The following is a 14,805-nucleotide window of genomic DNA, read 5'->3' as shown; positions in this document are numbered from 1 at the left end:
AGATTTAGAATCCAGATTGAGCCACGTATACGCGCAAAATGGACCCTCATATGAATCCAACGGTGACAGTTCTCTCTAACATATTTTATAATAACTCTATCACAAACTTTTCACATTCAAACTTCTAATTGATGCTAGCAATAAGTGTAGGTGATCCTGTGTTTGCTTAGCTAAACTTGATGGTTAAGTCTCATCGCTCTTATATTTAATTTATTGGCCTCCCCGTTTACCTGCACCAAACCTGGTCTTCATCTTTAATATATTTTAACCCCTCAATTCTCGGCTTTAAATACCTTTCATTTCCTTCCTTATATTCATGAAATGAAACAACAACTAATTAGCTAGCCTCAGCAGGCAGCTCGTCTGTGCTTTTTCTCATTCAACCATATCAGCTTCAATTGGTCTTTTCTCCTTTCTCTACTTTTTGATATTAGTGCACGCATGTCAAGATTTTAGATTGATTTCCTCTTCTTTTCATTTCGTTTCACTTTCTGCCTATACATATACACGTATATATATAAATATATATACCAAAATTTTCTCATATCAGAGAATCCAGGACAATCTTGTATCCAGAATTCCCTGGATCAGACAAGCATTATGTATATGTATATATACACACACATATACACATATGTTATTGATTTATATACATATATGCATATGTAGTATATATTGAGGTTAGTGTTTTGTGGGGATCATGTAGGGTGAGTGATGAGCATGGCATCAATACAGCTGCACGGAGTAATTGACGCAACCATCTTCGAGGTAGATAAGCTTCCGGGAGGTCGGTGGATGTCCTTCCTCAAGGTATTATATTCATGTTACATATATCAAAGTCCTTTCATTTCTTTTGTGTCTATATATATATATATATATATATATTATCACAATGCTTGTTAGCTAGAGACAAAGAACCAATAAGACCATAAAATTATTGGATCCTTAACTAATATAGGTTCCACCAAAGTCCAAAGTCAACTAATATATAATTAATGAGCGGTGGCCAAAGAAACTTTCCAAGTGGGGCACCATTAATGGTGGATCTGAAAATTTTGTTCAGAAGCACCATATTTATATAATAACACTTTATGATTATTTTTTAACTTGTGGTGCGGAAAAGTATAAACATATATGAAAATACAATTTTGTTTTGTTACGTTGTAGTCCAATTAGAGCATTTACTAGGTTTTCTTTATTTTTCTTCAATTTTTTTATTAAAAAAATGATTTTCAATGTTTTGATTACATAACAAATTAATTGCAAATCCGTAAAAATAAAATTTATACACTCCAAATAAAAAATAAATTTTAATTTTGTTACCATTTAAACATCTAAAGTAATTAAAAAATTAAGAAAAGAAAATCGCATCTTATGAAATTGAAGCAAAAATTAAATAAAAAATAAATTACAAATAATTATACTTGTACATAGATATTATATTGAAAGTATTAATTAAATGTACTATAGTGTTAAAATATTTTAATTATAATGAAAAATACTAATTACATATAAATGAGATAATAATATATATATATATATATACATATATATTTATACGTTAAAAAAAAAAATTTGAACAGTCACCGTGAGAGAGATAGAGTAAAGGGGATAAAAGAGTTAAAACCTAAAAGAATTACTAAAAAAGAAACAAAAATAAAATCTGAGGTGGGGTGAATATAAAGGGAAAGTAGTTAATCACCTAATAGATAATTCTTGTATAATCATCAAATAGGTGGTTTTCCAATAAAAAAAATCACTAAAAGAATTTTATAATATTTTATTAAATATTATAAGAAGTGTTTTTATTCCTTTGGAAGTAGTTTTAGAATTTTAAAATTACTCCTAGGCACTAAGTTCTATCAAAGCTTTTTTCGTTTCTTTTTAATGTTGAATATAAGCTCTATCAAAATCGACTGAATTGAAGTCAACTATTTTAATTCTAGTTCATTTTGTTTTAAGTTTAGTCTAATTAGTAGTAAAAAATTATTGTTAGTTGCAATTAGTTTCCCTAATTTAGAAAAATTACATTTTGAGTCTTCAAATTTAAAACTTTACAACTTAGGTTTCAAGTTTCAATTTGTAGTATTTTGATCTAATGTTATTTTTTGATAATTGTGGTTAATGGCACCGTCCCAATTTACCAATATTAAAATGCAAACTAGTCTTTGTAATTTTAGTCATTTGATTTTAATTTGTAGCAATTTAAATTCTTTAGTTTTATAAATTTATATTTGAATACAATTTAATTTAGATATTTTTCTTTTTAACTTACAATAGCTTCTAATCTAAAGGGGAAGAGGGCACATCTCAAATACACAATGTTATAGTTATGAATGTGATAGGTATACTTTAATTTAGACACTTACTAGCAACCTTTTTGTAGGTATATACATTGGTTCCAATCTAATGAATTTAGTAAATATTCAAACCTCTGATGTACATCGGCTTTTGAATTGTTCATTTCAGTACAATCTAAGTACATAAAAATTCAATCCAATCCAATTCAACATTATTTGATTTAAATTGAATCTAATTTTCAATGTTTAAACTAAATAAATTTTATGGAAAATTTTTATTAGCCATAAAAATCCATTCTTAAATATATGAATAATTGAAAAAAATTACTAACTCAATATAACGTATCAAAGATACCATACATAATTTCATAAAAAAAAATGATAAGATACGTAAAAAATAATAATAATAATAATAATAAAAGATTAAATAACTTCTTAAGTGAATGAATCAATAACAAATGCATACTATAATACCAAAACAAATTACTTTGTTGCGTAAAATATAAATTAATAAGATGAAAAGAGTGCAAATGAGCCAGATCGTAGAAGCTATATCTAAGTTTTCCCATGACAAGAATTCAAGCTCCAAAAATGACTCATACAACTAATAAATTTTTAACATATTCAAATTTTTTAATCCAATCCTATTTCAATTTAATTGGATTGGTCCAATAAAATTGGATTGGATTGAATTAATCGGTTTCATTAGATTAGTTTTAGTTTTGTACACCCCTAGCTTATTTGCCAAAAAATCTAATTGGATAAAAATATAACAACTTTAAATTCGAAGTCTTTAATTACAACATTTTAAGCTTGAGAGCTCAAAATAAAGTTCTCTCAAATTAGAAGATACTAAATTGCAAAAAATCCCAAAAATTATTGTTATTTAACAATTTAACTAATGGCACCAAATAATGTGATTTAGTGGTTATATATATATATATATATAGAGGGTGTAGGACTCAAACTTGGGATCATTTTCACAGGACACACTTCATCAGAATCTATAAGTGGTAGAAAAATTAATAAATTAATATAAGCTAATACAAACTAATTAAAATATTATCATATCATCTGTAAAATAATTTAATGAATATTTAATTTTGTAAACAATTTAATATCTCTAACATTATTGATTAAAAATGTTTAGTACAAGTACAATAAATTTTTGAAAGTATATCATAAATGACTCAAAACTATTTTTAAAAAACTATATTTAAGGTTTCATTTGGTAACATGGTTATTTTTTCTTCTATTTAATTTTGTGTAATTTGCTCAAATCAGATATTAGTTAGTGTTAATTATAGTTTGCCAAACATTTTAAACAACTATAAATGTTAAAAAAAAAAAAAAAAAAAAAAAAAAAAAAAAAAACAACAACAACAACAACAGCAACATAATCTGAAGTTGTGTTCAATTTAGTAGTTATATTTTTTTTCCTCCTAATTTTTTAATTAGTTTAGATATCTAATAAATTTTAACTACTAGTAATTAATACTTGAAGTAAACAAGTTATACATATAAAGTGAACGAAACTAAAAATCAAAAATATTACCAAACGTACCCAAACAATTTGTTGTTTTTTTTTTTTTTCTAGTTTATTTTGGTAAGGTGTGTAAAGAAATTAAAAATATGTGAAAGTACTAAAAAAATATATTTATAAAATAAGTCATTGAAGTTGGTTAAGAAACAATTTTTTATAGTCAATGTTAATACCATTGTCCAAATTCCATAATATATATGCATATGTTGTTCAAATGTTTCACATTTTTAACTTTTCAAATATTTTTGGTTGATAATTAGAAAGAAATAATAAATAAAAGTAGCTTGGTATCTAATCTTATATGAATGTCTCTTATATGAATGTCTCTAAAACTAAATAAATAAAAGACAAAATGGACAACGAATGACGACCATACATATAGTTTAGAAATTTCTAATTCTATGTAATATATAATTTTGGAATTGTATTGATTTGTCAAAATTTTTTTCCTCATTTGGCTTTTTTATGTTTGTATTATATAAAGATTGAATCTACTAACAAAGAATTCAATTAATAACTGCTCTTTCAGTACCTAGACAAACTAAGGAAAATGTTTGGGTACAACGCAACTCCAAGACTGTATGCAACAATCCATTTAGACAATGCTAAAGTTGGAGGAACTAGGCGTTTGGAATTTGATAAAGACTCTCACCCCCAATGGCAACAGTCCTTCCACATTTACTCTGCCCATTTAGCCTCTCAAGTCATATTCTCTGTCAAAGTTACCGGTCTTTATGGTACCCAAGTGATTGGAAGAGCTCATATGCTTGCCAATGAACTCCTTAGTGGAGAACCGGTGGACAGATGGTTTGAAATCTTGGATGAAAAACACCATAAACCTCTATCGGGAGCTCCTAAAATCCATGTCAAATTGCGTTTCTCTGGTGCCACAGCAGACCCAAACTGGTCTCAAGGAATTAAAACTCCTGATTTTCCAGGAGTTCCTTACACATTCTTTACTCAGAGGAATGGCTGCAAAGCTACCCTGTACCAGAATGCACATGTCTCAGATGAATTTGTACCTGAAATCCCTTTTCCTCCAGGTTACAAGCCTCATAGATGCTGGGAAGACATATTTGATGCTGTTTCCAATGCCAAGCACCTGATTTACATAGCAGGGTGGTCTGTGTACACTCAGATTACATTGATAAGAGATCCGAGGAGGCCAAAGCCAGGAGGCGATATCACCCTTGGAGAGCTTCTTAAGAAGAAAGCCAATGAAGGGGTTAGAGTCCTAATCCTTATTTGGGAGGATAAGACTTCTGTGAAGCTCATAAATCTGGTTGGAGTAATGGCTACACACTGTCGAGAGACCAAAAGCTACTTCCAGAATACAAGAGTCCACTGTGTATTATGTCCCAGGAATCCTGATAAAGCCGAAAAGACTGCTGGAGGATTTATGTTTTCGACCTTGTTCAGTCACCACCAGAAGATTGTAGTGGTGGACAGTGAGATTCCCAATGGAGAATCATCTAAGAAAAGGAGGATTGTGAGCTTCATTGGTGGGATTGATCTTTCTGATGGGAGATATGACAACCATTTCCATTCCCTTTTCAGGACCCTGAACACCGTCCACCGCAACGATTTCTATCAGCGCGGTTTCTCTGGTGCGTCAATTCTTAAAGGTGGACCAAGAGAGCCTTGGCATGACATCCATTGCAGGTTAGAAGGAGCTGTTGCTTGGGATGTTTTGTCCAATTTTGAGCAGAGATGGAGGAAGCAAGGTGGGAAGGACTTGCTCGTTCCATTGACCGAACTCAATGACATTTTTATACCTCCATCTCCAGTTCTGTCACCAGAAGATAGTGAGACATGGAATATTCAATTGTTTCGATCCATAGATGAAGGAGCTGTTGATTATGACTGGCCTAATGAATTTCATCATAATGCATCTAATGAATTTTATCATAATGCATTTTTCAAGCTTGGTCTTGTAAATGGGAAAGATCATGCGATTGAAAGAAGCATTCAGGATGCTTATATCAATGCCATTCGACGGGCAAAGAACTTTATCTACATCGAAAATCAGTATTTTCTTGGGAGTTCTTTCGGTTGGAACACTGATGGCCTTAACCTTGGAAAGGTTGGTGCTTTGCATCTCATTCCAAAGGAACTATCTCTGAAGATTGTTAGTAAGATTGAAGCTGGAGAGCGATTCACAGTCTACGTTGTCATTCCTCTGTTCCCAGAGGGCATACCAAAAAGTTACTCTGTTCAAGCGATATTGTTTTGGCAGAAGATGACAATGGATATGATGTATAGAGACATAGTTCATGCTCTGAATGCCAAAGGTCTCAAGGCAGACCCTAAGGACTATTTGACATTTTTATGCATCGGTAATCGAGAGATAAAGAAGAGCAGCGAATATGAACCTCCAGAGAAACCAGAAGATGGTACAGATTACAGCAGAGCTCAGAAATCCAGACGATACATGATTTATGTCCATTCAAAGATGATGATAGGTATAAGCTAATATTTTTATTTTTATTTTTTAAAATGGGAATTGAGTGTTTGTTATCTATTAACAAGCCCAGAAAATTCACAAACTCAAAAAAGCTTAATTTTGTGCAGTTGATGATGAATACATAATCGTTGGATCAGCCAACATCAACCAGAGATCAATGGATGGAGCCAGAGATACAGAGATTGCCATGGGAGCGTACCAACCACACCACCTAGCCACCACACAACAAGCCAGGGGCCAGATTCATGGCCACAGATTGGCGTTGTGGTATGAGCACTTGGGCATGTTTGATGAAACCTTCCTTCGACCGGAGAGTGTCCAATGTGTTCGAAAAGTGAACGAGATTGCCAATAAGAACTGGAACCTTTACTTCCGAGACAAGTTAGACTATGACTTGCCTGGCCACTTGCTTAGCTACCCCATTAGAGTTCTTCAAAATGGACAGATTACAATATTACCCGAAACTGAATTTTTCCCAGATACTAGAGCTCCAGTTCTTGGGGCTAAAACCGATCTACTTCCTTCAATCCTCACTAGTTAAAAAAAAGTTAATAATGCATTTCCTTTTTTCTTCATTCTTTCTGTTAGAGCTATGAGTTCCTGCTTAATTTGATTTCTCTACTCAAATCTAGTTTTTGATGATCTTTTTCTTTCCTTTTTAATTTTTTATTTAATTTTCAATGAGTGAGAGCATATACTTATTGACAAATAAAGGATTACAAGAATTGGTGGCATTTTTTGGTGTCCCTGGTGCTTCGTAAATGTTTATAACTCAAGACACAAAAATTAACAAGGAAAGAGCCAAAAAAATTCCTTGTCTAGCAAGTTGTTTTTGGTGATACCTTGACAAATTAGCAAAATTAATTTGGCAGTTACAATTTCAACGTTTTGGTGGCACACTGGATAAACCATGCATATTGAGGCAATTAAGCAAATATTAAAAGAAGGTTTTTATTTCTTATATTTTATTTTTTTTATATTTTGGTGTGTGTCTTGGGAAATTTTATTTTATTTTTAGGAACTATATATCGAAACAGAGACTTTTTACTTTTCTTCACCCATCGTACTATTTATTTATTTATTTTGTCTTCAGAAATTTTATTTTATTTGTGGGAACCATGTGCGGAAACATCCGCCCTTAGACTTTTTGCTTTTCTTCACCCGTTAGGCAAGACAAATTGGTAGGTTACATTAATTAATTAATTAATTGAAAACAAACAAAGAAATAAAAGTGGTATATGCATTGCTTGAAAAAAGAAGTGTTTTCTCTTAATGTTTTCAGTTATGGCGGCCAATTTATATACATGGGCCTTCCTGGGATGTCTGTCTATTTATTTATTTGTTTGTTTGTTTATTTTTTGGTGAAAATGGCTCATCTCTTGTGTAGATAGATAAAACGTGTAGCACGCACAAGGAAAACAATTATTAAAATATAAAATTTAAACCAATTAGCTTAATTAAAATCAACTTCGCCCAAATTCCATATGACAATAGCAAATCTCAGCGGCGACCAGCCAACTCTCAGCCTAATTTTATGAGTTCTGTTGTGGTTCTCTGACCACTTTAGAGAAGAAATATGAGAAGAAAATAAAAGAATTCTATTAATCTCTTAAAAATAGAATACAAAAATAAAAACTTCTCTCATGGAGGATTCTCTCGTGGAACCTCTCTCTGCACTCTCCAATTCTCTCTGGAATTGCTCACTCTTCTCTCAAGTTCTCTCTGGAACTTAAACAACTCTCTCTCTTGGAGTTTTCTCTTGCTCTCTTGGCTTGATTTTCATGGAACGGGAAGGAGCCTATTTATAGGCTTACAAGGCCACACTTTTCAACATCTTAGCCCACAATTGTTGATCAACAATGGTGGCTGTCAACAATGGTGGCTGTGGTTGGTGCGGCTGTGGTTGGTGAGGTTGGTTGGTGCGGCTGGACTTCACAATTCTCCCCCTCCAGTCGCATTTAAAACTGATGGTCATCTGCCATCTATTCCAGCTATGTCTCTGCATAGCTTCAGCTTCTCTTGAGCAACAACTTTTGTTAGCATATCTGCTGGATTCTCTTTTGTGTGAATCTTCAACAGTTTCAGCAACTGTTGACCTATTACTTCGCGTATCCAATGATAGCGAATGTCAATGTGCTTTGTACGGGAATGATACATTGAGTTTTTGCTCAAATCCATGGCACTTTGATTATCACAATGTATCTTGTAGTCTTCTTGCTTGATGCCCAATTCTGTGAGAAAACGCTTTAACCACAACATTTCCTTACCCGCTTCTGCTGCGGCGATGTACTCTGCTTCAGTAGTGGATAAAGCAACACACTTCTGCAATCTTGACTGCCATGACACAGCTCCCCCTGCAAAAGTGTAGAGATAACCTGATGTAGACTTTCTATTATCAGGGTCTCCGGCCATATCTGCATCTGTATAGCCTTCTAAGATTGGATCACCTCCCCCGTAGCACAAGCACAGCTTCGATGTACCTTTAAGATACCTGAGAATCCATTTGACTGCTTCCCAGTGTTTCTTTCCAGGATTTGAAAGAAATCTGCTCACAACACCTACTGCGTGAGCAATGTCTGGTCTGGTATACACCATTGCATACATCAGACTTCCTACCGCTGAAGAATATGGTACTGAAACCATCTCCTCTATCTCTTCTTTGGATGAGGGGCACATTCTCTTACTCAACTTAAAATGATTTGCAAGTGGAATGCTGACCGGTTTGGCTTTATCCATGTTGAATCTCTTTATCACCCGTTCAACATACTTCTCTTGAGATAGCCATAACCTTCTATTCTTCCTGTCTCGGATTATTTGCATTCCCAAAATTTGTTGAGCTGGTCCTAAGTCTTTCATATCAAAAGACTTAGACAATTCTTTCTTCAGCTTACTAATCTTCATTGCATCTTGTCCAACGATCAACATGTCGTCCACATATAGCAAAAGTGCAATGAAGTTTCCACCTGAAAATTTTTGAATATAAACACACTGGTCTGCTGCAGTCCTTTTATAGTCTTGACTCACCATAAACGAGTCAAACTTCTTGTACCATTGTCTTGGTGCTTGTTTGAGGCCATACAAGCTCTTCTTTAGCTTGCATACGAGGTTTTCTTTCCCTGAAACCTCAAATCCTTCTGGCTGCTCCATGTAGATTTCTTCATGTAAATCACCGTGAAGAAATGCTGTCTTCACATCCATCTGCTCAAGCTCTAGGTTTAGACTTGCTACTAAACCAAAAATGACTCGAATTGAAGTCATTTTTACCACTGGTGAAAAAATCTCATCAAAGTCAATTCCTTTCTTCTGAAGAAATCCTTTGACCACCAATCGGGCTTTGTGTTTCACCACCCTTCCGCTGCCATCTTTCTTGAGCTTGAACACCCATTTATTCTTTAGTGCCTTCTTTCCTGTTGGAAGCTTAACCAACTCATAAGTATGATTTTTCTGCAAGGATTCCATCTCATCTTGCATTGCTTGCAGCCATTTTTCTTTCTCTTGATGAGAAACAGCTTCCTGGAAACTCTCTGGCTCCCCTTCTTCAGTAAGCAGAATATACTCAGATTCTGGAAATCTCTTTGATGGAATTCGGCCTCGCTCAGATCTCCGAACTTGTAAACCACTGGTTTCAGGAGGTGTACCATCATCTGACCGCTGTGATGGCCCTGCAGCTGCTTGAGAGGATTGAGTCTCCCCCTGCTCAATATCCCCTTCTTCCTCCTGGTATGCTTCTGGTATATCTTCATGCACCTCATTATCTTCTGTGGCTATTTGTGCTGGTGCTGGATTAGGACAAAAATTCTCGGCACTAGAACTACAATTAGGAGACATTCTGGGCTTTGCAATGTCTTCCATTTTCTGGTTTTCATGGAATACTACATCCCTGCTTCTAATAACCTTCTTGGTTTTCGGGTCCCAAAACCTGTATCCGAATTCTTCGTCTCCATATCCTATAAAGATGCATGGAGTAGATCTTGCATCGAGCTTCTGTCTGAGCTCCTTGGATACATGTACATAAGCTATACAACCAAACACTCTTAAATGAGAGTAGGAGGGAATCTTACCCGACCACACTTTCTCCGGAATTTCAAAATTCAACGGTACTGACGGTGATCTGTTGATTAAATAGCGGGCGGCACGAACAGCTTCTCCCCAGAATGGCTTTGGCAGCTTAGCCATACTGAGCATACTTCTGACCTTTTCCATAATGGTTCGGTTCATTCTTTCAGCTATTCCATTATGTTGTGGGGTGCGAGGGACCGTCTTCTCATGTCGAATGCCGTGTCTTCTGCAGTAGGCATCGAACTCCTTGGAAGTATACTCGCCTCCATTATCTGAGCGGAGACATTTCAGCTTCTTTCCTGTTTCACGCTCTACCATGGTATGAAACAGTTTGAAGTAATCCAATACCTGGTCCTTTGTCTTCAAGAAATATACCCACACCTTCCGAGAAGCATCATCAATGAAGGTCAGGAAATACTTGTTGCCACCTAATGATTCCACCTCCATGGGACCACAAACATCAGAGTGCACCAGACTAAGCAACTCTGATCTTCTCGATGCAGAGGAACTGAAGGAGACTCTATGTTGCTTACCAAACAAGCAGTGATTACAAGGATCTAGCGCAGCATCCTTGCAAACAGTGATAAGCTTCTTCCTTGCCAAAGTGGACAATCCTTTTTCACTCATGTGACCGAGTCTCTGGTGCCACAGATTTTGAGACGCCTCTCCTTCTGCAATATTGAGGCTGTCTGCACATATCTTCACATGAGTCTTGTACAACGTTCCACAAATATGTCCTCGGGCGACAACTATGGCACCTTTCGTCATTTTCCATGTGCCTTTGCTGAAGTAGTTGTCATAGCCTTGCTTGTCTAAGGCTGCTCCCGAAAGTAGATTAAGCCGAAGATCTGGAACATGACGGACATCCTTCAAAGTGATTGTACAACCAATATTCGTTTTTATCTGAATATCACCAGTTCCCATAATCTTTGCGAAACTGGAATTTCCCATCTTTACCGTACCAAAGTCTCCTGCTTTGTACGTTTTGAAGAAATCTCTATGTGGAGTGACATGGTAGGATGCTGCAGTATCGACTACCCACTCAACATCTTGGGTTGATATATGAAGGCATGTCTCTTCTTCGGTGGAGCAGAGCGCCACTTCTCCTGTACAAGTGACTAGTGTCTCTCCATCCTTCTTCGGCTGATTACCTTGGAGTCTCTGCTCTCTCAACAACTTTCTGCAGTTCTTCTTCATGTGACCCTCCAGGCCACAATGATAGCACTTATACGATGATTTTCTGCCATCTGTAGATCTGCCTCTGCTCTTGCTCCTGCCTCTCCCCCTATCTCGACCACCTCTTTGCTGTCTTCCTCTCTCTGTGACGAGGGCATGTGACTGATCCATGCCAATGTCCTTTCTCCTGGCCTCTTCATTAAATAGGGCATCCTTAATCATAGACAGAGTAAGTTTGCCATTCGGGGCCGAATTGCTGAGAGAGACTACCAATGTCTCCCAACTGTCTGGAAGAGAGCTTAGAAGTAGGAGGGCCTGATCCTCATCCCCTAGTTGGTAATCCACAGCAGATAGTTGATTTACCAAGCTCTGGAACTCACTGGTATGCTCGGCTACAGAAGTTCCACTCTGTAATGTTAGATGTACCAATCGCTTAAGCAACAGGGCTTTGTTCCGAGCAGTCTTGGCCTGGTACATGTCCTCCAATTTTGTCCAGAGGGCATATGCATCCGTTTCCTTTGCTACATGATGGAAGACACTGTGGTCGATCCATTGCCTGATCTGACCGATCGTTTTCTTGTTTAATTTCTTCCATTCTGCTACTTTGCTGGGATCGGGGTTTTCGCCTTTAGCTTCTATAGGATCAAACAGATCCTTACAATTGAGGAGATCTTCCATCCGAGGTCTCCAAAGTGTATAATTTGTGGCAGTGAGCTTAACCATAGCTCCCGAAGATGATTCTTCCATTGACATTATGGCTTGACCAAAAATGGAGCTGAATTTGGCAAAACGGAGTTAACCGTTGCGTCCGGAACGGCCGAAAATGGTGGACTTGACTCTTCCGGGGTCAAAATATAATTACCAGAAATTTTGGGGCAAAAATGTAATTTCACAAAATTTCTGGGTCAACCTGCAAATACAGAAACTATAGGGGTCAATCTGTAATTTCCAATAGTTCAGGGGCTGCACCGTAATTTCAGAAAACTACAGGGGTCAATCTGTAATTTCCAATAACTCAGGGGCTGTTCCATAATTTCCGAAACTTCAGGGGCCGTTCCGTAATTTCAGAAAATATTGCTGACGTGGCAGATGGTGCTGACGTGGCACCACGTGGCAGATGACGTGGCTGACGACGTGTCGCTGGCGTGGCAGATGACGTGGCAGGGGTTCGCTGACGTGGCTGCTGACGTGGTCGTCTTCAACCTCCAGACGGCGCGTGCGGCGCGTGGGCGCGTGAACAGTTGCAGAAAAATTTCAGTCGGCGCGTGCGGGCGCGTGGGACGTCCGTTTTCTCTCCGGCGAACTTCGTTGTTCTCCTCTCGTCGGGTACTTTCACCTGGGATTGTCAAATTAATTATTTGAACAACTTTCCGAAACACCAACTTGAAGAACAATGGCTCTGTTTCTTCAAATTTTGAACCCAAGCTCTCGATTTGGGGCTCTGATACCACTTGTTGTGGTTCTCTGACCACTTTAGAGAAGAAATATGAGAAGAAAATAAAAGAATTCTATTAATCTCTTAAAAATAGAATACAAAAATAAAAACTTCTCTCATGGAGGATTCTCTCGTGGAACCTCTCTCTGCACTCTCCAATTTTCTCTGGAATTGCTCACTCTTCTCTCAAGTTCTCTCTGGAACTTAAACAACTCTCTCTCTTGGAGTTTTCTCTTGCTCTCTTGGCTTGATTTTCATGGAACGGGAAGGAGCCTATTTATAGGCTTACAAGGCCACACTTTTCAACATCTTAGCCCACAATTGTTGATCAACAATGGTGGCTGTCAACAATGGTGGCTGTGGTTGGTGCGGCTGTGGTTGGTGAGGTTGGTTGGTGCGGCTGGACTTCACAAGTTCCATATTCATTAGCATCGAAACAGCTAGCCCCTATTCATAAAAAACAAATAAATAATTATGAATAAAAATCTCCTTCTGATCAGGTCAATACAGCAACCCCGGGTCTTTCGAAATCAACAATGGGAAAAGAAATTCTAATCTTATATATGTGTGTGTATATATATATATATATATGTAAATTCTCTTATATATTTATTATATACATATAATTTTGATATTATAAAGGACTTTGAAAGTTATCGTCTATAGCTATCAAATTAATGGCCATAAAAGCTAATCCTCACAATTTATTTTTATAATTTCTTTACTATATCAAATTTATATATATATATATAACATATCAGTAAATTTGTATGTCCATATTATAGTAAACATCCAGTCTTGATTATATTGAATTCATATGAAATCAATGGTATTCTTTTAAAAAGAGATTGGACATTAGCTCACTTTATAATGGACCATGTATAAGTCCACTATGGAAAATTATATTTTGCTAAAAAAAAAAAATTGTTTTGCATATAAGGGGTGCATTGCCAATATAGTCTATTGTCGCCAAAAATTGTTGGAGCACCCTTTATGGTGCGGAATTGGCATGCAACATAGCAAAAAAATTGATGTATATGTATGTATAACAATAATATTAAAATTATCAAAATATTTATCAAATGATATGGCAATAGTCTTTTCCATTTAAAAGTTCAGAATTAATAAAATATTCACCGAATTTATTGATGAAATGATATGATAATATCTAATTAGTTTATTTTTTTATTATCTTTTTCATTTAAAAGTTCACACATCTAAATTTTATTTAAGTTATATGAATATATCAACTAAAAATATCTTAATATGTATTTTTTATAAATAAATTGAATGAATACTTTGTTTCCTATTTCCTATAGCAATATCATATTTACAAATACCAGTCCAAAACCGGTTAAATACACGCACTTCCCGCCACCAAAATGATAATATTGAAGCCCAACTTGGCAAAGACAATTGGCAATGTGGTGGTTTCCGTATTAATGAATAGAAAAAGTATTTAGGAAGCCAATTAAAACCCGTATTCATAGCTAAACAGTATTTTATTTGGCGCCAAAGCCATCGATGGAACACCAAGGATAAGGAAAATGAAGTTGCTTAGTATATATATATATATATATATATGTGTGTGTGTGTGTATTAAATTTATTGATAAACTAGCTACCAAGTCCTTATTTTACCTATTTACCAACAAAAAAAAAAAAAAAAGTCCTTATTTTACATGGACCACTAACACTTCTTAATTAATATTTTTCTAGGTATGCTTGAATATATAATTTCAGCCTTCAAACTTGATGTCCCATTCAACGCTATTTCTCGGATACAAAGTATATAAGTTTTCTTTTCTTCGTCATTTCGATATCAGAAA

The 14,805-nt window shown here is 35.6% G+C and overlaps 1 protein-coding gene across 1 annotated transcript; it reads left to right on the top strand.

The window, feature by feature from the left end:
• The first annotated feature begins 291 nt into the window (after positions 1-291).
• Positions 292-6,991, top strand: LOC125420631 (phospholipase D alpha 1). Its single transcript, XM_048467297.2, has 4 exons — positions 292-401; positions 707-810; positions 4,373-6,305; positions 6,415-6,991. The coding sequence occupies exons 2-4, from the start codon at positions 715-717 to the stop codon at positions 6,846-6,848; spliced, it is 2,463 nt and encodes an 820-aa protein (XP_048323254.2). The 5' UTR covers positions 292-401; positions 707-714; the 3' UTR covers positions 6,849-6,991.
• Positions 6,992-14,805: the final 7,814 nt, after the last annotated feature.

This window comes from Ziziphus jujuba, chromosome 1 (genome assembly GCF_031755915.1).
Source record: "Ziziphus jujuba cultivar Dongzao chromosome 1, ASM3175591v1".
In the NCBI taxonomy this organism is placed as follows: domain Eukaryota; kingdom Viridiplantae; phylum Streptophyta; class Magnoliopsida; order Rosales; family Rhamnaceae; genus Ziziphus; species Ziziphus jujuba.
Note: the sequence above shows the minus strand (reverse complement) of the source record. Positions and strands in the feature narration are given on the sequence as shown.